At 39.3% G+C, this 22,038-nt stretch overlaps 1 protein-coding gene across 2 annotated transcripts in view; it reads right to left on the minus strand.

Moving 5' to 3' along the window:
• Positions 1 to 22,038, minus strand: part of LOC124409571 (agrin-like) — a 171,950-nt gene that overhangs the window by 123,668 nt on the left and 26,244 nt on the right. For both annotated transcript variants that reach the window (XM_046887277.1, XM_046887276.1), the window contains exon 4: positions 839 to 871. In XM_046887277.1, coding sequence (XP_046743233.1) covers positions 839 to 871 — 33 coding nt within the window. The remainder of the gene's footprint in view (positions 1 to 838; positions 872 to 22,038) is intronic.

Genomic DNA, 22,038 nt, shown 5'->3' on the forward strand with positions numbered 1-22,038 from the left:
AAGTTCAATTATTTTGAATATTCTAATCATAAAAGCTTTTCTCAAATTTTCGATATCTTACGTAAGTTTGCGACAGTACCGCAAATAACGTTATTACTCGATATATTTCAACCGGATTTTTCTCTCTTCCTAACAAGCAAGCAAAGAATTTTCTCCCACTCTCATTTCTCAACGAGCTGAGTTAATCTCTCCGAGTCTTACGAACCAAAGTACAACAATAACCAGCTCAAGAAAGAAAGTCCCGTCCAGTCATTTTCCGTGATACTTTGGTTTTCCCTGGGCCCGAAACCGCCGACCCTGCAGACTTCGACCTCCTCCTCATCCTCACCCTCACCCTCATCCCCGCCCCGCCTTCGTGCCAGGTCGTTGTCTTTTGGAGTCGCATCGGATCACGTCGGATTACTCCCGAGGAAGCTAATCAACCAGATTGCCGGCAATTTGCCGCCCTTATCTCCCCCTTTGCCCACCCGAACATCCCCCTTCGGGCTCCATTTTGAATCTCCAAAAGGGCACCGAAACTACCCCCCGAACTACTCGGAATTGGTATGCCAGATTTTTCCACTCGCGGAATTAGTTCGAACAAGGAGTTATAATACATGCAGTAAAAACATGGACCTCAAGCAGAGGAATGTGCAGCGCATCGTTGAACGCGTGTATTCGGAACTAGTGATAAAGGATTCTTCAATTTTAGACCGCGAATTTGGCAACGACAGATTTCAAGCAGTTTTTTGTATTCTCAATTCTTCTGCAGATTACACACAGGGGTTGAGATATTCCGCGTTCAACGAGAGGCTGCGATTTTGTATCGTTAGAAATGTGTTAGAAGTTTTCAACTCACCCACGCTGTTACTGGCGAAATTTAGATCCTTACCTAGAACAAGCAAGAGAAAAGAATTTTTATTAGAATAGATAGCATATACCTATATTCACGAAATTCGTTCGCCACATCGACAAAAATTTCTGAATTTGGTTGTATATATGTATGTAGGAAATAGAAATTATCGGCAAGGTTCTATCATCGAAGGGGTAAAATGTTACCCCTCGAGTCTTTGCAATGCACCGAATAGTATTAGACGTATTCATTGAACGTTATGCGGGATGCATTTCAGTTTCACGCAGTCTAAGGGGATACTAAAGTCAGTCTTTACCGACCCAGTAAAATTTCACATAACTCTACTAATAATCACACTTACGCATTACTCACGTAAAAAAAAAAAAAACTACGAATAGCGTCATTCTACACTCAATGCCGAGGAAAAATATCCACAACTTCATTTATATCATGCGAGAATAACGGCAATCATATTCAAAATATGTGTTTTTATTTTAATATCACGAAGTAATAAAAAAAACTTCGAAAATAGCGCAATTCACAAATAAACCCACTTCGAAATTCTCCAGCTTTTGTATCAAACTCTTTCTCGTATCTCTTTTAGTTTTCGAGGTATTCGCTTAAAGCGATTAAAAAAAGACCACCCCGTATAATGTATACATATACTTATAATCCATACCCGTGGCTCAAGTTTATCTCGGATCGCCGCAGCGTCAAAACTTTGATCACACTGAATTCAAAAGTTGGCCTGCGTTCCTCAAAGTAAAGCGTAAATATAGGTATACATAGATACGCAAACAGCAGATGCGGGGGTGAGTTTTGCTCAATGATTGATTAGAATTTCCACTCTATTCACCCGGATTTTCGCACCTCGTAGTCGCGATACTTGACGCCGACTTGCAGATTAGACTGCTGCGAAGCATCTGGTCCCGAGGCTTTGATCACTGTCCTCGTTAGCGTATCGCCGTTTCTCATAATACACTCAATTCCGGCTCAAAAGTTTATCGCTTTCTTCCCTCGATCCTATCTCGCCTCTTCGTAATCAAGTAATTTGTTGATCTAGTGAAATTTGAAACGTGAAATAAACGTGTCACGTGTGTACAAACGAGTATGATTTTTGGGCTTTTGCAATATGGTTGTTGGTTGCAGAGTTTATAATCGTTCGATGAAACCATGTAAGAGTAAACCAAAATTTTTATATGGGAAGTTGCATGCAGAGTTAATAATTTATAAAATCCATATAAAATCCATGAGCTGCATCGGACCGAACGCGGCGAATCTGCAAATGGAAATGAAATGTTCGATTCATTGACACATTGAAAGAGATTCGTATTTCAGGATTTTCCCCGAGCAAATTTTTCACGACTGACATAGCTATTCAAATCTTTTTTCCCAGTAATATCGTTTTTTTTCACAATTTTCAATTTCAATCATCCGTAATTATGACTGGACGGTCTCGAGAGATTTTTCATTCGTTGAGTTTAATTTCACAAGCTTTTGAAAAATATCAATTCTTTTATACAAATTAACATTAATTTACCCGCAAACACAGAGTCAAAAATGTAGTAAAATCAGACAAATGTATGGGTGAATATAATCCTGTGTAAAATAATATATCGCACGATCTAGTCGGGACGATTATTTCATCGACATTCGTAGGTTTCGAATTTTTCAATCCACACGAAAGGAATATTTTTTTACAAAGCATCGAGTCGAACGATTAATTCCATCCAATCAACCGTTCCAAGTCCACTTTTTGTTTCATAATTTTCATTGCCGATTCCAGCCTCTTTTCCTCGGCCCTCGATTGAACCGAACCGGCAGTTCCACCGGAAGTTGATGAGCGGCATCGCGTTTATGGGGGTCCAGACGAGAGGCGCAAGGAGTCCCAAAACGGTGCGAGTCGCGGGAAGGTAGGATAAATGGGGGGATTTAGCTCACATCCTTTGTGGAAAGGGTTCGACCCAAGGGGTTCGGGGGCGTCAAGAAGAGACACATCGTCCCCGGCTGCCACTCTCGCTAAATTCGCAAGCGGGGATGTGAGGCGAGGCGAGCTATAAAATACGAAGGTGCCTGGTCCTCGCGACGGTTTTCAGCTCGAGATAAGGCCGCGTGATCGCCGAGAGCTTTCGGCCATGTTTTATTCCAACTCGCACGCATATCCATGTCCGACTAAACTCTTTCCCTTCATTTATCGCGAGGACCGCGCGCCGTCTTATCGCCAGTCAATTTCAACGGATGCTGCTGTTCTCCGGTAATTTATCTTTCCGGAAGACGCGGGGTGCGGAAAAAAGCGAAAAAAAAAATCGGATCACTGCAATATTTCTTTGCCCCCATTGCACGCGGATTTTTTTATACCTGTTCAGCAATTGTTTCGATTTCAATTTTGCAATTTAGAGAGAAAACCAGGATTTACAGGGTGATCGTGTTTCGATTCGTAGTATGTTTTATCACAACAATAATTACTTTTTTCGAAACGTGTTGATCGGAGGATGAAAAATACGAATATAATACGCAGTTGGAAAAAATATTCTAGTAATCATTTCAATTATCTCTATTACCTGAAATCCACGATTTTTCTTCTTGTAGAGATCTTTTGAGAAAGAGAAAAAAAAAGGAAATGGCGATTCCGTAACTTTGTTCTTTAAAACAGATATAGAGACTAGGTCAAAGAGCGCTCTAAGCGCAAAGAGTTGAAACGGTGGAAAAAGAACATCGTGGCTAGCTGTCGTAAGGACAAGATATTAAATGGCGGACCACCGTGTGTTGCGGTTAAAGTGTTAAAAGCCGGAAATTCCAAGTCTCGCGTGAATTCTTTCTCCTCCTTCTCTTCCTCCTTTTTCCAAACACTTGCCGTTGAAGAACAGCAGCAGCAGCGGCTCTAATGCACTTTGGAAAAGAAGAAGAAGAAGAAGAAGAAGAAGAAGCTGGCCACTGTGCTTTCGGGAAAACCTGGAGGAGGGTGAAGAACGAGTTGAAAAGAAAAAAAAATATAATTCGTCAAAGGTACCTACGTGCGGTGGAAATTTTTTGAAATTTTCCCCGTCATTACCAGCAAACCGTTGAAGTTTGTTACAGAGGCTGAAATATCGGGGCGTCGAAATATCTCCGGATTTTATGCGCTCTTTTATTTTACACGGCACCTATAATGCAGCAAGCCGCTCGCATGCGGCAGAATGGAAAAGGCGAATGCCGTTCTACGTTCCGTAATTTGCGAGGGTTTTGGCATAACGGATATGACCGAAAGTCCGCGATCGCGAGATTAAATTTTTATCGGACAAAGGGACGGTGACTTGTCCAGCTCGAAGATCGCCGCGGGTTTCCAAAGCCAAAAGGGGTTCGAGTCACTTCACCCCCTGCCTATATACTATACTATACATATACGCGATCCATGCGGAGAATAAATTTTATTCCGAGCTTTGCGAGCTCTTTTGTTCGCGGTCTTCCTGCGTGGCGGTATGAGGTGAAATTTTATACGCCGAGGTAGAGAAAGAATCGGCATCGAATACGCTTTTTCCAACTGTAGGTATGATTTTATTCGAGACCGCGAACCTACACCGAACGAACGAACGAAAAACGTCACGTCTATCTACTCGAACAGATGCCTGAATGATTTTTTTCTCCCTCCCTTATAAATGTCTCGAAACGAATGAACGCCTTCTCATACCAAGTTGCCTTCGTACCCTCATAGCTTTTGAAAATCAGTCTCTTTTCTAATCTTCTTTGAGACGCTGAAGAGACGCTTGAGATACTTCGGTTATTGAAACTTTATAATTAATAGTTATAATGCAGACCGAGGATGATGAATAGGACGCATAATCTGAATAAAAACTTATGAAAAAAAAAACTGAATAGTTCAAGAAATCATTAAAAATATCTGCAAATGTTCTTGAAATCGTGTATGAAACAAACAAAAGTGATTCTGCACAAATTCAAATCATACGAAATTAGCAAAAATATCAAAAACTTAAAAAGAGTTTTTACGATTGTACAACGGTCAAAATAATAAAATCTATTTGTTTCTTTGACCTGATTCTAATGTTTTGAATTTACTTCGTCCGTTTTAAAAATGGTTTATGAAAAAAAAAAAAAAGAAGAAGAAGAAAAAGAAAACGGGAAAACAGTTCGCGGCTGAACTACCGGCGCTTTTTTTAGTCAGCTCGACTAGAAGGGTATGAAAATCTAAAGGGACGAGGACTCAGATCGCAAGGTTGTCGTAGAGATGTACGTGGATACATGTACAGAAGATGAACGCCTTCCGTGCGAGACCGTGTAGAAAAGTGTTCAGTTTACGATGGCTGACCGAACTAAACGGCCTTGCGAACGGCATGAAAAGCTATAAGCATTCAAACGCTTTATAGCCCTGTAGCTTGCGATTCGGACGATTTCATCGCGCGGCGATACACGCGTTTCATTGCGGGACTCGCAGCTCAACCCGACAAAGTTATTGGCGCTTTGATGGACGTCGCGACTGCTTTCCTTATACCTCCCGTGAATTTTCCTTCTTTTTTTCTATTTTTTTTTTTTTTTATTTAATCCTTTCCGTTTATTTAAAAAAAGAAAGAAAAAAAAAAGAAACACAACACGCGCAACTTTTCCCTGAGAAGTTGGAAAATATGCGATTAAAGATTTTCTGCCTTATATATAATAACAGTGTGTGTGTGTATATATATATATATATATATATATGTATACATGGAGTTGAGATGAAACAGAAATTTATGAGCAACGCCAGCCACCCGCGTCTCTCTATATCCTGCAGGCTGTGTATTGTATAAAAAGGAAATTTCACAGTCTTACAATATTCATTTGAAATAAAATACTTTTAGGCACTCATGCGTTTTATACCGTTATACACACATATATATATATATAATATAATGTGCACGTGTATATTATGTACATTATCTTTATACGTACGTATTGCGTAGGTATTTCACGTTGGTAGGTACAAGATATCGCAGAAGAGAATACCTCGTGAAATTGCCTTGCGTAATAAAGTAAAGAGAGGGAAAAAGCAAGAAGAAAGAAAACAAAGTCTATAGGTATAAGAAGGAAAACGGGTTTCACCGAAAATTGATATACCTACGTGACTTTAAGACTTTTCGAAGACTTTCGGGGGGGGAGGGGGGGGGATAGGGGGGGGGGGGGCGAGTTTCGAGTTCACAAGGTATAAAAATTCATTTATTTTATCCGTTGCGAAAATTCCTGAGGTAGAATTTTTTATTTCTCTTTTTCTTCTTCTGATTTTCAAACGAATTTAACAGTTCACTGAGATGTAAGTATGCATATATATGTATCACACGAACACACACACACACACACATACACACACCGAGAAACAAGATATTCGTTCAATTCCGTGCGAAATCGAGCGAGTATTTCATATTCGAAGGTGTATAGATGCAGTCTGAATACAGATGATGATTATATGAAAATCGGTAAAAGTCGAGAAATCCTTTGTATCGAGATCGACTGAAATATTCCGGAAGCGGGTTGCTGCTTTACGACCCCCTTAGGAGACGGAAACGAGCGCTGCGGAGGTGACGAGATGTGCGGATGAATCTGGAAGTCGTTGCAGCATCTGCATCGGGAGAATAATATGGAAGATCTTTCGTTCGTCATTCGGGGCGGGGCGTTATAGATATGCAGTTTGAATAAAAATCGTATTTCGGATAAGGGTGGTGGAAAAGAAAACTAAGTAAGGATTGCGCGAAAGCCGGTCATACATTAAAAATTCTCGTTACTGTGCAGCCATTGCAGCCTGCATATCACGTGGCTTGGCGTGTAAGGGATTTTAAGAGGGTGCAGAGAGAAGTGAAGGGGTTGGTTGAAGGACGGCGGCTTTTATTCCAACGTAATTCTCACCTGTCGAGAAAGAGAATTTGTACCCCTCCTCCACCCCCTCGACGATGATATACATATATTCATACCTTGCAGGCTTGGCATCATGATTATTATCTCTAGTACGATTATTCTCCTTAGGCTATTGTCCCGGGTCCAGAAACGGCGGGGTTTCCACTCGGAATGACGTTAGTAATTCTTTTATCGACTCACCCCAACCCCCGAGGTTCACCGCCATTTCCAATATACACACACACAATGACACACAGAGAAACATTCATCCATATATACAAACCTTCGGCACGACCCGAATTGCGGAGCACGCAACCGAAAGAACAGAAATCCTGCGTTCGACTCGCTGTGATTTAACGCTCTCGATGTCGGCTATTCAAACCTTTCTTATTTTCCTGTCTAAGGCCCGATTTCTTATACCCACCCCTTACATACAAGTAAGAAAATTACCCTGGTTAAGTCTGGGATAAATCAAGTTAAATCTTGTCTCGCGGATCGATAATAATAATTTAAGACGAGAATTAAAAAAGATTACAAGTTTCTGCAACTAAAAACTTGAATAAGCTGAAACTGTTCTTTTTTTTTTTTTTTTTTGTTTTTCTTTTCAAATTCTATTTTTGCTTCAACTAATCAGTCTTAGGTGTACAGTTCAGCGAAAAATATGTTGAAAATAAAAAAATAACGAAACTGGGTTTAAAATTAATAGACGAATTTGGTCCTAATAACTGTTGATGTTTTTTTTTTTTTTTTTAGAAAATTATTTTCTATGTATAGAAAAATTGAATACCTGAAAATTTTAAATGTTTATTCATCCGTTTATTCCGTAGCATTAATGAAACACGCCTTTTGTATGCATAAATATTGAGTTTGGAATTTAATTTGAAAATTTTTTAGTGACTAGTCTTTTCTTTAAACAATAACAGTTTTTTACTTTTCTTTATTGTAGTCGAAGCAGGTTTCATAGATTGTAGGTAAAAAAAGAGGTAAATATTTTTAACGACGGATTTTATCAAGCTGTCGTGCCACGTTTTCAATGTATAGATTACATTTTCTTAGATAGCTTTTCACTTTTAACTGTTGTAAACTTTTTTAAATTGTTGTATTTTTATTTATAGTTTTAGAAAAAATCTGACTAGACTTTGTTGAATTAAAGTGAAAAAATAAAAATGCAGATTGTAAAATTGGATACATTTAAATGGCCAAATAGATTGAAAATGTGTCTTCGGTGTCTTGCTACTTGTTGTACTTGACTACTTTTCTTATTACGATTTACCTAGTTGTCGCCCTACTTAAACTCTGTTAAAAGTTTGATAGAGCAGAATATCCATGCATCTACACCACGTAGGTAGATAGTAAATGTTTCTGGAAAACTGGCGGGTATGTGAAACAATCTATGGAAATGTAGAATTGAAAGGTGGATGGTGCATTGAAACCAAATGAATTGAGTCGACAAACGAGTGTGCAGACTGCAGGCTGGGTGGAAAGCCAGGCCGTTGCATTTTGCGCTGTTGCGGAGTCGAGAGATGCAACTTTTCCAATATTCATGCACGTCGAGTATAACGGTAATGACGCGGTTGGGGAACATTAGACCCCTGCAGTTCGATTTCCCGAGCGTGGAGGACATCTGCATAGGCTGCAACTGCCGCATCCGATCGTATAATCGTCGACGAAGAAGAAGGAGAGTCGATGGCCTGCAGCCTCGATTTCACTGGCCGCGTTCCATTTCGCTTTATAGTTCATTCTCCAATTATTATCCGATCGGCGATGATAATTAACCGGGAATTAATATTGGAAATAACTGGGTATTACAGAATAAATAGAATAAGCACATCAGCTTGTGAAGCAAATAAACAGGCAGCTGATTATTTATTTTGTGACATACGAAAGCTCTGATATTACATCTTTTATCTATGATGACTACTGGGTCAGAAAAAGGGGGGCAAAATGGGCGAGTTTACTTTTTGAAACAATATTTATCAACTGCCTGAGTCTGTGATCGATTTTTTCTGTATTTTTTTTCTCTCCGGTTCTTCGATTATGCACATTTAAATTTCTCTATTCAGACGGTTGTATTTGTGGCACGTATTTTTCAAATTGTATAATATACCTATAGATATAGATATACTGGGCATATTTAACCAGAAACGTGTGTGTTGGTTGACACAAGTTGGGAAAACGTGACCCGGAAAATTTTACAAATTTCACCACACACGTCGGTTTAACACCGTATGTGTGATATCGTTTTGATAAAAAGTTTTGCGACGTATGTAAATTAATTTCATGAAAATAAATTGCACGTATTTCAGGGTTTCCGGGAATTGGAATGTTGATGAAAATTTTTATGTATCTATAATCTGTATATGCGTTACATGTCTACTGTTACATGTTAAACTTTCGTGATCGGATTTTAATTATCAGGTCAAAACTAACGATGCATTTTTCGAAATACATAGTCATTTTGTAAGTTTGGGATTTTAAGATGTGAAACACAATTATGTTTAGATAACTTAAACTTCTTAAAAGATGTTCAAAAAGTGCGAAATAATGATTCTTCTTTCACGGCTTCGTCACTTTAACCTGACTAACTTCAACCTTGCGGATGTTACTATCGGCATAAAGGTACTTTGCCAAACCGAATTCGCCAATGGTGTATAGCGAGGAGTTTACTTATTTATTTATTTATTTTTCAATCATAATGAATTTTCACATCTCTTTACATTCCAATTTAGCGATAATAACATTATCAAAACCCACGAAATCCGAGTTTCGAAAACCTCTCATACGTATAAATATATACAAATATAACCCGAAACCACTACAGTATCAAAAATTGACAGGCACGCAAAAAAATTATGCAACTTATTCCGAAAAAACAAAACAAACATTTCAACCCAACGTGAAGTTCGTTTCTTCACTTTACAATGGATTTTGGCTTTACCGGAAATACTTGACAAGCAAAAACACAGGATTGCAATTACACAGGGATTATTCGTCGGTTTGTTACAGCAGTATTCGTGGCACTACGTAATTGGCAAGAGTGATCGGAGCGTTGCCGTTTGAGTGGATCGGAATTACAGGGTAAGTGTGTGGGTGATATTGTTTGTCCGGGTGCATCATGCAGAGGGTGTACTTTGATGCCCTGCATTCCGACACGCCTCGAAGGGTAAAACAATGCGACGAACGTAGAAATTCATACGCGCATGCAGAGTTATAAGCACAATGGATATCGTCCGGGGTTTGATTGACGTGAAAACGCGATCGTCGCAGTAAAATTTCGTGCATAATTTAAGGGGCGTTGATCGCTGCGAGTCGACAATTAAAAAAATTGGTCCCGACGTACCTGCATGCATGATGTATGAGAAAGAAATGGGTGGATTTACTGGTGTGATGGTTTGAGGGTACAGAAATGTACTGATTCACCCATATTGTACAGGAGGAGAATTTAATGTGTGGTGGTGGTGGTGGATTAGATAAAAAAGAAAATGCACATTTTCACTGTGAAAATTATTACTATTACGTATATCGCTGTAGATAATTTGAAACGACCTACGCACGATTTCATAATTTCTTTGCTGATTTCTATAAAGCTGTCAACAGTTTGATCACGCGTCTAATCGAGCAGTGAATTAGGGTCGAGTTCGAAGGGTTGATGAGAGAAATGAAAAGGTAAAGAGAAGAAAAGAAAAATTCTCTTTTTCTTTCTCTATCTCTCTCTCTATCTCTCTCTCTCTCTCTCCTCCCTCTCTTACTATTAGAGAGGGTTGAAGGGTAATGAGCGGCGAAGGAGCGGAGCGAAAGCTCGTTTCGGAGTGAAAAGGCGTGGTGTATAATATAGACGAAGAAGAAATAAAAATCAGAACAGTAATTCAGCCCCCTAATCGCAACGGTGAGTTTAGACCTCCCCCCCCCCCCCCCCCCCTCTTCATTCTTGCCTCACCTCACGCCCCCCTTTCCTTTCCTTTCCTTTCCTTTCCTTTCCGCCCCTGTACTCTAACTCTAAATTATAAAGTCCTCCACGTTGAAATTATCATTTGAATGTGGAACGCCCAGCCACCGCGAAAGAGCGAGGGGTTTCTGTAGTAAACTGTGCTAAAGCTTCAAAGACGACGCCAAAGGTCCTCGTCTTAAATCCCCGCATAATTATACGACTAGCTTGCGAAACGCTCGCGATTCCATATAAATAATTTATATTTTGGGAGGTAGAATTGCTGAAAAACTGAAAAAATTTATTAAGGGAGGTGAAGTTCACCCTCTCCCGAGCGATTTTTGTATTCAATTGGAATAGCTGGTATATATTGATACCGGAGATTCGCAATAAGCAACGATTTTAGGGCTGGAAAATATTACAGACTTTTCTTTGGAATTTAAAAACGTGTGAAAATTCTTTAAAATCATGACTGGAATTTAACGAATTATAGCACTTCCTTAATTCACAGCTCGCAGAGTTTTGCTCGGAGGTGAATCGCTCTAATTCCGGCTAAAATGACGTGTAATCAGAACAGCATAAGTCTAACAAATTTCATAAAAATCTTAAAAACGGTTTCGAAGTTATCGTGCGGTTAAAAGTGTCGAAAAACGTCATATCGATAAACCAGTTAAGGTTTTGGGGGTCGCTGATCACGAATCTTAAGTCAGAATTTGATAATTTCAAAATCCAAGGCGGCGGATCCAATATAACGGGTGTAAAATCGACAAACTCGATAAAAATTTGATGATTCTGGTCTAAACTTGTTACTCAGGGGTTCTTGTAGTCGCTAGTCACAAATCTAAAGTCAGAATTAATAATACACTGTGACAAGGCAAGGACATGAAAATTTTTGAGCTAAGACGCTGAGGAAAAATGATTACAATCTATCAATACATCGAACTATTCTATATCAAAAGCTTTGAAGTGAAGATAAAACGATTCAAGTTACGTATCTCCTAATTCAGCCGTACAATCGTTGCAGGTTTTGCAAATTATCCCCGACGTCAGTCATCTCAGAAAAGAATCGCGAAAGGGTGAAACACCCCTTAACAAGATCCCTTAACATCAGTGACACGTTTGAAAAGAAAATTGCTTGGCAATTCTATCAGGTTTAACACGGCGTCACTGCGTCAGACATCGCCATAGAATGTTGAAGCTTCGTTTTGCCAGACAGGGCGTGATAATGCGCATATAGAGATAGAGCGGAAGACACACTCGTATTCGCAATAATGGAGTCACTCGAGAACTAACATTATACCTACGGGGGAGTAGCAGTCGTCGTCGTTTCTGCCGTGTATTACAGAGTCTGTTTTACCAAGGAGCACACACACACACACACACACACACACATTCGTAGGCACCTATTGCACCGAGCTCGATTCCGGAAGGGTTGTTTGCACTTTCCAAATTGCGATATACGCGCAAAATATTTGCAGGGCCGTGGTTCTCAGTCTTCCTTCCCACCGCAGTCTAGATTAGCTGGCCAATGATCGTCGACGGAATTGTTACGCCTCGTCTATATGAGGATTCCGGATACGTTTTATGGACTGCGGTATTTACTCGCTGAAGAATCGTGGCGCAAAAAGCTCAATAAGAAGAGCAAACAAGAGCTTATTAATACGAGAGGTACATAATAAATGTCCAACTGCACTTTTTTACTTCAACTTTTGTGCTCCAGCACGGCGCTTGAAGTTTGAATTTAATGAAATAAATCGGTGTTCGGTTTTAGTATGTTGTAATCTGACATTCTCGAAGTTTTTTTTTTTTTTTTTTCTCAAACAATCCTATCGAATTACGAGGAGATTTTTTCAAACGTTTGTATGTAATTATTATTCGCGGAAAAGGCCAACTGCTGTGTTTGCTTCCCTATAAAATTACTCGTACCTATATATACACATAATGCATTTACATGTACATATTAAACTACGTAAAGACCACGCAGATGAGAAGCTTAAGATTATTTTTTTAATATCGCCCGCAAAGTAGCTGATGCTCTTCGCTCCTCGCGGGATCGAATAAAGCGAGCTGACGTACTAGACTGCAGGGGTTAGGGGGTGGGGGTTGAGGAATATAAGATGAAATTAATTTAGAAAAGAAAACAGGCGATATTGGTTCATTTGAATATCGCGGACGATCGAGTACGCTCGTCGCAAGCCTGCCATGCACAGTGAGCGTCGACGCTGTGAAGGTATTATGCCGACGGAATCCGGAAGAGGTTCTCCGTCGAGGAATATCGACGATATTCTTGCAGAAAAATAATCTTAGAGGATTAGAAAGAGCGTATACCATGTATAATAATCCACATATTACATTATGCATATACCTAGTAATTTTATTATATTATGCGTAAACTATTTTGCAGAGATTATTATTCGATTATTGTTTAGTGAAAACTGAGTACTATTGCGTAGAATGTAAGAGTGAATTTTTTTTTACCTCAAATGTTACAAGAGCTAATTGGTTTGAATTATCTACCGCTTGTTAACTAGTTACGTAAAATATAGTTTTCGACGAGGAGTAAGCAGCAAAAATCCGCAGCCATGAATTTTTCAAAACAGCCGTAACTCATACAATACTCGAGAAGAGAAATTGATATTTTTTCATTCTATGTAAGCTTTAACGAGTTTCCGTCATATATTCTGGTTTTCTTAATTCGCGAGGGAAAACGTATTAAATTCGCTATAAATATCCCCGATTATTCCTCTTTCATTAGCATTGTATTATAATTACGAGAGGAAGATTAAATGAGGAAAATGCCAATAAGATTATATATATATAACACACCTACTTATAAATCCCGATTTGCATTGCTCGTTATTGCGGGGGTGTGGTGTAGGGAGGCGAAAAGTAAGAACAAATTTACTCCCTTATGTCTATCCGATTCTGGGTCACGTGAAAGACGCGTGTTTTTAGAACCCCATGAATTTATTCACGATTCATTTTGCAGCCGCTGCTGCACATGTGTTGGTAATATTGGAGAACAGTAAATTATTCATTCTCCTCGGATACCGTGTAGCGAGTCAGATGATAGACTCTTGACAAATTGATAGTTGGATAATGTTCGTCGTGCATTTCAATTAGCTGGAGATGATTTATTCCTGGAGGAATCACTGCGATTTTACGAATCGTGTCTATTTTTCACGGCATTAATATAAACGAATTGTTCGAATTGGCGAATTTTATTTTGTTGAAAGTTTTGCAACGTATTTTTATCGTCACAGGTCTGATCGCACTTTCACTAACTTCGTGAAATATATTTCTGACGTACATGCAATTGAATTTTCATTTACATCGGGACGGTTTTGTGAGGTTCTACGTATTACGAATACCTCGAATTATTCAATTCGTGTAAATTTATAACCGAGCACGTTCGTCTCCGTTAGATAGGAACTATTGATTCGCGCATCGATAAAACCAAGAATATATTCGTTGAAAAATACAGAAATTGATTGGCGTGAATAAAGAGTAAATTTCAAGCGTGGCTTCGGTCGCGATATCGAGGAAATGAATTTCCTGTAGAAATTTATTCCCGATTGAATCTGCTGGCCAATTTACTTCCAGCTTTACACGCTATAAATAGTGTGAAAGCTCAAGCATTAAATGCAATAGAAAACCATAATCTATCTGCAGGTTTTCTTATCATCGTGAATAAATTCTCGCCACTTCCAGTCGTCAGAATATTGGATGAACTAATTAATTAGACGCGGATGTCTGGTGTAATTTCTTTTTTTTTTTCAACTTTTATACATACCCACATAAAATTCGACTTTCGAGTAAATCACATCGCTCGCCAAACCGCGAAAGGCGGTATAATGTATTATTAAACAAGGCCAAGAATTCTTCGCCGTTTCGACGTCGAGATTCTGGATTCTGGCCCAACTCAGCGCCTCGAGCCCCCGCTGCCTAATTAATGGTTTTCAAATGAGCGGACAATTGAACGTTCCGGTAAATGAACGAGGCCCTTGCTCTGCAGCGATATTCAAGTGGCTTTTCCCTTTTTCCGTGGAAAAGTTTATGGCCTGTGGATATTCAAGGGCCACCAGCTGCTGGGCGCATACCGCACTTTATAATTCCGATCAATGGCGAGGATCCCGAAAAACAAAATTTACGAATCCCGACCGCACAATGGGCGAGAGAAAAGGCACCGGAGAAAATACTGGAAAAAAGGAAAAATTCCTCTCTGATTCACTTTCGTATTATCCTATAAGTATAGGTCTAAAAATAATCCTTCAGCCCAAAACAAAAATTCAAAACCATTCGACCATTGTTAACTTTTTTTTAACTCTTCTTTTTTTTTCTTTACTATTATTAATGAAAAAGAAAACTTTACCATCGATGGTAAAATTTTTTTTTAGCGAACCTGACGTTTTCCTGAACTACCGTTTTAATTATCGTCAAATATCTTCTACTTTTTTGTTGTTTTTCTTTTTATTCTATCGAAAGAATTCCTCGATCGTCGAAGAGCGATTTTTCGACACAAACGCGACCGATGAGTCAATATTCAAGTCCTGAATCAAAGAAACCGAGACGTTGCAGGCTAATGAGGATATATATAATATGGATACCATTAAACTGCAACGTATGAAGCTGGCGATGGCAATTAGCAGTGGCTATAGTGCAATAACACGAGGAGTAAAACACCGTGGACGAAATACATTATGTTATATAACGCGCAGGCTATAATCCTGGGCGTATTTAACCGATAGCAATAAACTTTTTATATCGTTGCATAATAAATTTATATACACAGGGTATAATTGTAATTTACGATCTTGAAATAGCCCGTGTAAAAGTGACGGGTAGGTATAAGGCGTCCCATATATATATATATATATATATATATATATATTATACATTATACACGCACAATATTTTATACGTGCGCTCTCGTATGCAGGTATGACAATAAAATACGACATATTAATAATATACGCCTGCATGCAGTGCCTTGCCTCGCACTATTTGCAATGTAATAACCGCGTCCGAGTTTTGCGCAATTCTTTTCTCCACTTCACATACCGTACGATATAGATACTATACGTATAATAATACTTAAGGTGAAGAGAAGAAGAAGAAAAAAAAAATTTTTTAAAAAGAAAAGAAAAGAAATAAAAAATCAGCGGAAACTGTAACGGCGCAACGATTCTGTGCCGCTGATATTCGCGCCAGTTTTCTTTCCCTCAAAGCCCTAGAATTGGCGAGCCGTGATTCGCCGAGTATACTTACATGTAATTTCGACCGGCTTTCGATAAGGCTACGTTTACAAAAAATTACTGCTTTTCTACTCCAGGCGAGGCTTGAACGACGCGGGTAATTTTAACTTGCAGGTATAACGTGCAGTGTACTTATAACGAATGTGTGTGCGAGTGCGTGACGACTAGTCATCCAGTCGAGACTGCGCAGTGTTCGTAAACGGAAAATTGACCAACTCTGTTCACCGAGCCTTCCCTATTCAGGGTAGAAATTACGCAGGTACTCGGTCAGCAAATAGCAGACGAATGACAAACATAAAGGTTTCAGAAATTATGCATAATTTTCTCAGCTCAATTCTACACTCTTCTGCACACAAATATTGACTTGGAAATACGATAAAATATCAACGTTTTTCATTTTTTTCTTTGACAGCTTGTCCTCGGAAAATCGAACGTCGATTAAAGGAGAGGAATTGACGGAGATTAATTTAGAAAATTCTTACTCGTCTATATGTTTGCTTCTCTGGAAATTTGAGTAGTTTTAGGATTTTACGTTAACAACTTTTTTGGATCGAAATTTGGAACGAGGTTCAAGTTCGTATGAGGGTTAAATATATGGCACGATTGATTTTTGGAGAAAATTGTTGTTTGACAACCTTCGAACTGTTTGGAATTTTCCGTTGAATATAATTAAGGAAAACGTGTTCATATTTTGGGAACTCAGGTGATTCAAAGTCAGTCTCAGGTTTCGAAATGGTGATGATTTTTCAATGTGTCGATTAAACGTTAACGTAACTTCCGTACACAGAATCGAATGTAACTATGAGATATAAATAATTTGAGACAAGGTTTCTTAATGAGAATTTTCAAGGTGATTAAACTTTGGTGTTTTTGATCAAATTTTAATATATCTGCGGAGACAATTTTTCACGCTAACGAGATTCCCACAAATTGTACGAGGATCATTTGAAAAATGATAGTATTTTTAACGATCAATCGTGAAATATATTTTACGATAACTTCTGAAGATCTCTGTCGTTAATAAATAACCCCAAAAACCCTAATATCGGATAAAAAATGAAAGATTTTGATATATCATATCAAAGATAACGTTCAATCGGTAATCACCATCACTAACGTGAACAAAACTCCTAAAAATTTTTTACTTTCCTTAACTTTCGGTTTATTTTCAAAGCCACGATTCTTGCGGAAGGTAAGAATCCAAGCGTAAGATTTTAACGAGTGTTAAAGACAGGAGATTTGCAGCGAGAGCGCGTCGAATTCGTCGGTTTGAAAACTTTTTAATAGATTAGTGTGGATTGTTAGTTAGAAAAAGGTGAGAGTACAGAGGTCGGGGTATCCGAGGTTTCGAGAGTAGGGTGGCAATCGAGTTCGTTTGTATCCTCACAGCCTGGGGATGGAAGGATGGAAGCATCGAAGGGAGGGAAAGGGAAGGGAAGGGAAGGAGATGCGGTCGAGTAAGTGTAGCTAACCACTCCGGGTGCGGGGTATTAATGGGAAAAGTTGAGTTTTATCTTTTAAACGCTTTGCAACACCCCGCGTGCGGTATAACTATACACACGTAGTTTTCAACTTTGGCCATTACTCTGGCGAGGCGGTCTTCCTGATCCACGTTGGGTATAAGGAGCCGAAAAAATTCCCCCCCCTCTTCCTCCTATCCCGTCTCAGTTCCCCGGGGACGTGAAATAAGTGGAAAAAACCAGGGTGTCCAACCCCCTCGACGGCCAGACGGACGGCCGCAGTACACCTAAAGACTTTTCCTATACTAATTGGCCCCTCGAATTGGTTTCCCCTCCTTTATTCCGGCGGCCAAATTGGCTCCTGTATCTTTATTGTCGTCCGGCGGCAGATAAGCCGCGAGCGAGGAGGCATCAGGATCGTATAACTAAACCAAAGGCGGTGCCTCTGACAAAAGATAATGAAGAACGTAGTAGTTCAAGGACCGCGTATTGCTGCTCTTTCGAAACTCTCTTGTCCACGCAGCATGCAGTCGCTCGCTACTGTAGGTCGAATCGTTTTTCTCACCTCCGCCGTGATAAAACATCCTTCGAAAAGGCTATTTTTTATGTACGTCACTCAGAGTGATCAAAGGTTATTGAAGGCAGGTGGCAAACGGAACCGAGATAAGTTTAATTAAGTAACGTTTTACGCCTGGATTTTGATTGTTTAATTTCTTTATATCGTTTTTGATAAAACTTTTTTATTCACGGTCACATCTTCGAAATTTAGGGTGAATTTTTAACCGGTGCGAGATACTCGCAGCTGCACGCGGGAGAAGGTTCAACAAAATAAGATTTTGAGTTTAAGGAAAAATAAAGATACGAAACTATGATCGCGGTTCTTTACTTTTCACACTGTTTCTGCACTTTAGCGCCTAAAACGGAAATGCATTGATGCGTTTTTGTTCATAATCTCGTGTAGAATCCGGCTGTTATACCCTTTCTTACTTCACGACCGATTTCTTTTGATAACAGTGAAAATAGAAGACGTTCAACTCAGTCGGTAAGGACTGACTACAGCATCCCCTTAACATTGCATAGTTTTGGCGACACCGTGGAGGAAGAGGTTCGCTCTCTAGCGCAGAGACCGTCGGGCTATTTACCCAGCTTTAAGCACCTTGTATTAGACTTTATAATAGATGGCACCCGGGCTTCTTGCGTATGTTAATAATACGTTGAGCCTGATATGTGCAGGGGACTAAAACCCCGGTGCAGTGCAGCATTGTGGAACGAAATTTATACCCGGCACAATAGACATTATGCATTCAACGCTCAGAGTAGGTATACACACATATAATACAAAGTTGAAGAAGATGAGGAGAACCGGAAGAGAACAAGGATGTTGTAAAATTCCATCCCTCGTCTACTGCATGCCCACCTTCTCGGCCAAATGGTGTTCGTATCGACATGTCGTTAGATGGTGTCGTGTTTTTGAAGGATGTTCGGGATGAAATGTAGAGAGAGAATACAAGTTTAGAGAAAACAGGTGTTCTTGGACAGGAATTACGACACCAAGCCGGCACTGTGGGTGGATAAAATGGAATCTTGAGAGTTTCAAGAATCTTGAGAATTTCTCAATTACTACGCGATATCGAGCAGAGGTAATTTAATACACAATAAACTGCTAACGGGTACGATATCGATTATTATAACACGCTTTGTCATTTAGGAAGAACAATTGCAGTAGCTTTATGAAAACACAGAATTTTTTAATCCACGTGGTAAATTATTTTCAAAACAAATTCTTCGCATTCGCCTGTGTAATAAATTATGCCTGTGAAAAATAGTATATTCTGAATGAACGAGAGTAAGAAGAGAAGAAACCACTCGATACTATATATCGAGAGGAAAAAACATCGCAGCATTGCGGTATTTTTTTCAGATCTGGAGTAAACAGATTCTCTTTTCGTTCAAGAATCCGAAAACAAGTTTATCGAATTCTGATCCTGCATATTCTAAAACAGTAAATAAGCCTGAGAGGCGGTACTTTTTGGTATGAACCCGGAAACTGTGATGCAAGTGTAATTCGATGACGCTGAATGGAATGATGATGTCAATTTTGCAATCAACCCCTGAGTTAAACCGTTCAATTCGGAAACTAGTATCTTCATCAAAAACTATATCAAACAAAAGTTCTTGGGGACCAAAAAAACGTGAATAAGTTCATACAGTCATCTTCGTATCTTCAAAAATAAGAAACGAAAAAAACTAAAAACCTTTCAAATGGGGAGAAGGAGGTCGAAAATCTCAAAGTTTTAAATAATCAAAAAAACATTAAGTTCGTCTACATACGATACACACATATCTTTCGTAACAACCAAAAATAAATTTTCATTCACCTTTTTCTCCCTTATTTTTGAAGATATGAAGATGAAAATAGGATATTTGCTTAAATTTTTTTTTTTTGTCTCCAGTAACTTTTGTTTGACATATTTTTTGATTAAGTTATCAAGTTCTAAATTAAGCGGTTAAATCCTTTTTTTTTAATAATATCGGTGGTTGATTGCAAAATTGTTATCACCATTCGATTTAGCGCCATCGAATTATCCTCAGATCCAGTTTCCGGATTCGTATAAAAAAATACTACCCTTCAGGCTTATTTACCGCTCGTAATATTTACTTAAACGTATTACCTTTCGATTTTTTCCTGGCCTAATTCGAGATTTAAGGTAGTAACAATTCAAACTTCACGGTGGCATTCGTAAACCTCCAATTATAGTTGATTTTCCAGACGTTCGAAGGGGTGGAATTTGACTGTGAAACGAGAGGCCGATCGGGGGTGGCTATAATTTCGTATTAATTAACTTCCGGCGTTTCGGGAAGCGCGCGGATCCACGGGCCACTTAGGGTATAATATAAAATCTATTTAATCGCGTTATAAAAGTCCTCCCGCGGCAGCATCGAAGCGCGCCGCTTTTAATCCGTCAGTTAAGTTTAACCGAGCGTTAAGTCTTAGCCCCAGAGTGAACGCAGCGGCTTCTGGCTCCGGAGGTTCCGGAGGTTCCGGGCTTCCTGCAGCTTCCAGTTTTCTGGCTCTTGTATACCTGCCTACCTACCCACACCTTACACATGGGGTATTCCACGCCAACTCGACCAGTGTTAAACCCGGACCACCTGAAAAACATTTCATATTTTTTTCTACGATTCTATTTGGTAAAAAACTTGACTTGATTTTTTTTCAATTTTGTTTAATAAACCCTTTATTTTTTATAAGTATTTGAAATCGATTTCGAATGCCCATTTTTGAAAATCTGAAAAAATTCTCCTTGAGGAAAACGTGGGGCGAATTTTTTTCTTTTTTTTTTGTCATCACCTAATTCGGAATTTTGAAATTTTTGAACCCAAAATTAACACACGATCAAATCGCAAGCGTCAAAGAGGGCCAATTTACTTGCAAATGTTCAGTTCCACCAATTCGACGATGCGCCACTCTAGTTAGTAAAGATAATTTTGGGTTTAAAAATTTCTAAATTCCGAATTGGGTGATAAAAAGAAATAGAAAAAAAATTCGGCCCACGTTTTCCTTAACGGGGGGTGTTTTGTGTCATTCACTGGATTTTTGAGAATTTTTTCAGCTTTTTAAAAATGGGCATTCGCAATCGATTTCAAATATTTATAAAAAATAAATAGTTTAATAAAAAAATTAAAAAAAAAAATCCGGTCACGTTTTTTACCAAGTAGGATGTTAAAAAAAAACATGAAATGATTTTGAGATGGTCGGGGTTTAACCCTGGTTAAGTCGGCGTGGAAACTTTCAGCAATTCCTAAGCGACTTGAAATGAATGATGATTATCGACATCTAAGCTCCTGTTTATAAAATTCTAGTACGCTCTAATTTTTTTGAGGTACGTATTTTTAAATACTCAATGTTACCCGGCCGCCTCGTACACGAAATCAATCGAATAAGAATCTGAATTTGGCAAACTAACCCCGTTCCTGAAAATCAAAGAAAAAGTAGTAACAAATGATCTCTATAAATTCGTTGTACCTGGAGGGGTTGAAAAAAGTCGCTGCATACTTTCTTGAAGTTCGCAACTTCGGAATTCCTCGGCTGTTTGAATTCCGAATTGCCAAGGGAGGCGCAGCCGAGGGGAGCAAAAGCGCCCCTTATTCGGAAGGGGCGACGCGCTAAATCCCGGGAAAAAAACGAAGATTAACCTTTTGTCTACGAAGCGTTCCGGGGGCGCCTTTGTCCGAGTTGAGCACTCTGTCGCGACACCCTGTTTTTGTCGGCTGTGGTCAGCCGCGACCCTCTCCTTCCCTCCTTAGCCCCTCGCCAACCTTAACGTCTCGACCCCCGATGACCCGTCAACCCCGTTTTCTTTCCCCGGGGGAGTAAAATCCTGCGCGGGGGATGAAAACTCGCGGATGCTCTTCTCACATCTTCCCCGAAAACCTTGCCGACTGCAAGCATTTTCATTCAGCTTGGCATTGACCCGTGTAATAAGGGATGAAAAGCGAATGATGTCGGGCTACTATATTTCAGGGTATCGTCGTCATAATGTTTTACGAGTTGACGTTTACCAATGTGTGACGTGTGCCCCGTGAAGGGTGGATAGTAAAAATTTGGAGGCGATGGATTGCGGCTATTCATTCGAAAATTGGGTTTCCGCATTTTCGGGAGCAGTAAAAATCAAACTCGTAGTTCAAAAAATCTAAAACGCTGTTAAG

This window comes from Diprion similis, chromosome 8 (genome assembly GCF_021155765.1).
Source record: "Diprion similis isolate iyDipSimi1 chromosome 8, iyDipSimi1.1, whole genome shotgun sequence".
NCBI classification, from domain to species: domain Eukaryota; kingdom Metazoa; phylum Arthropoda; class Insecta; order Hymenoptera; family Diprionidae; genus Diprion; species Diprion similis.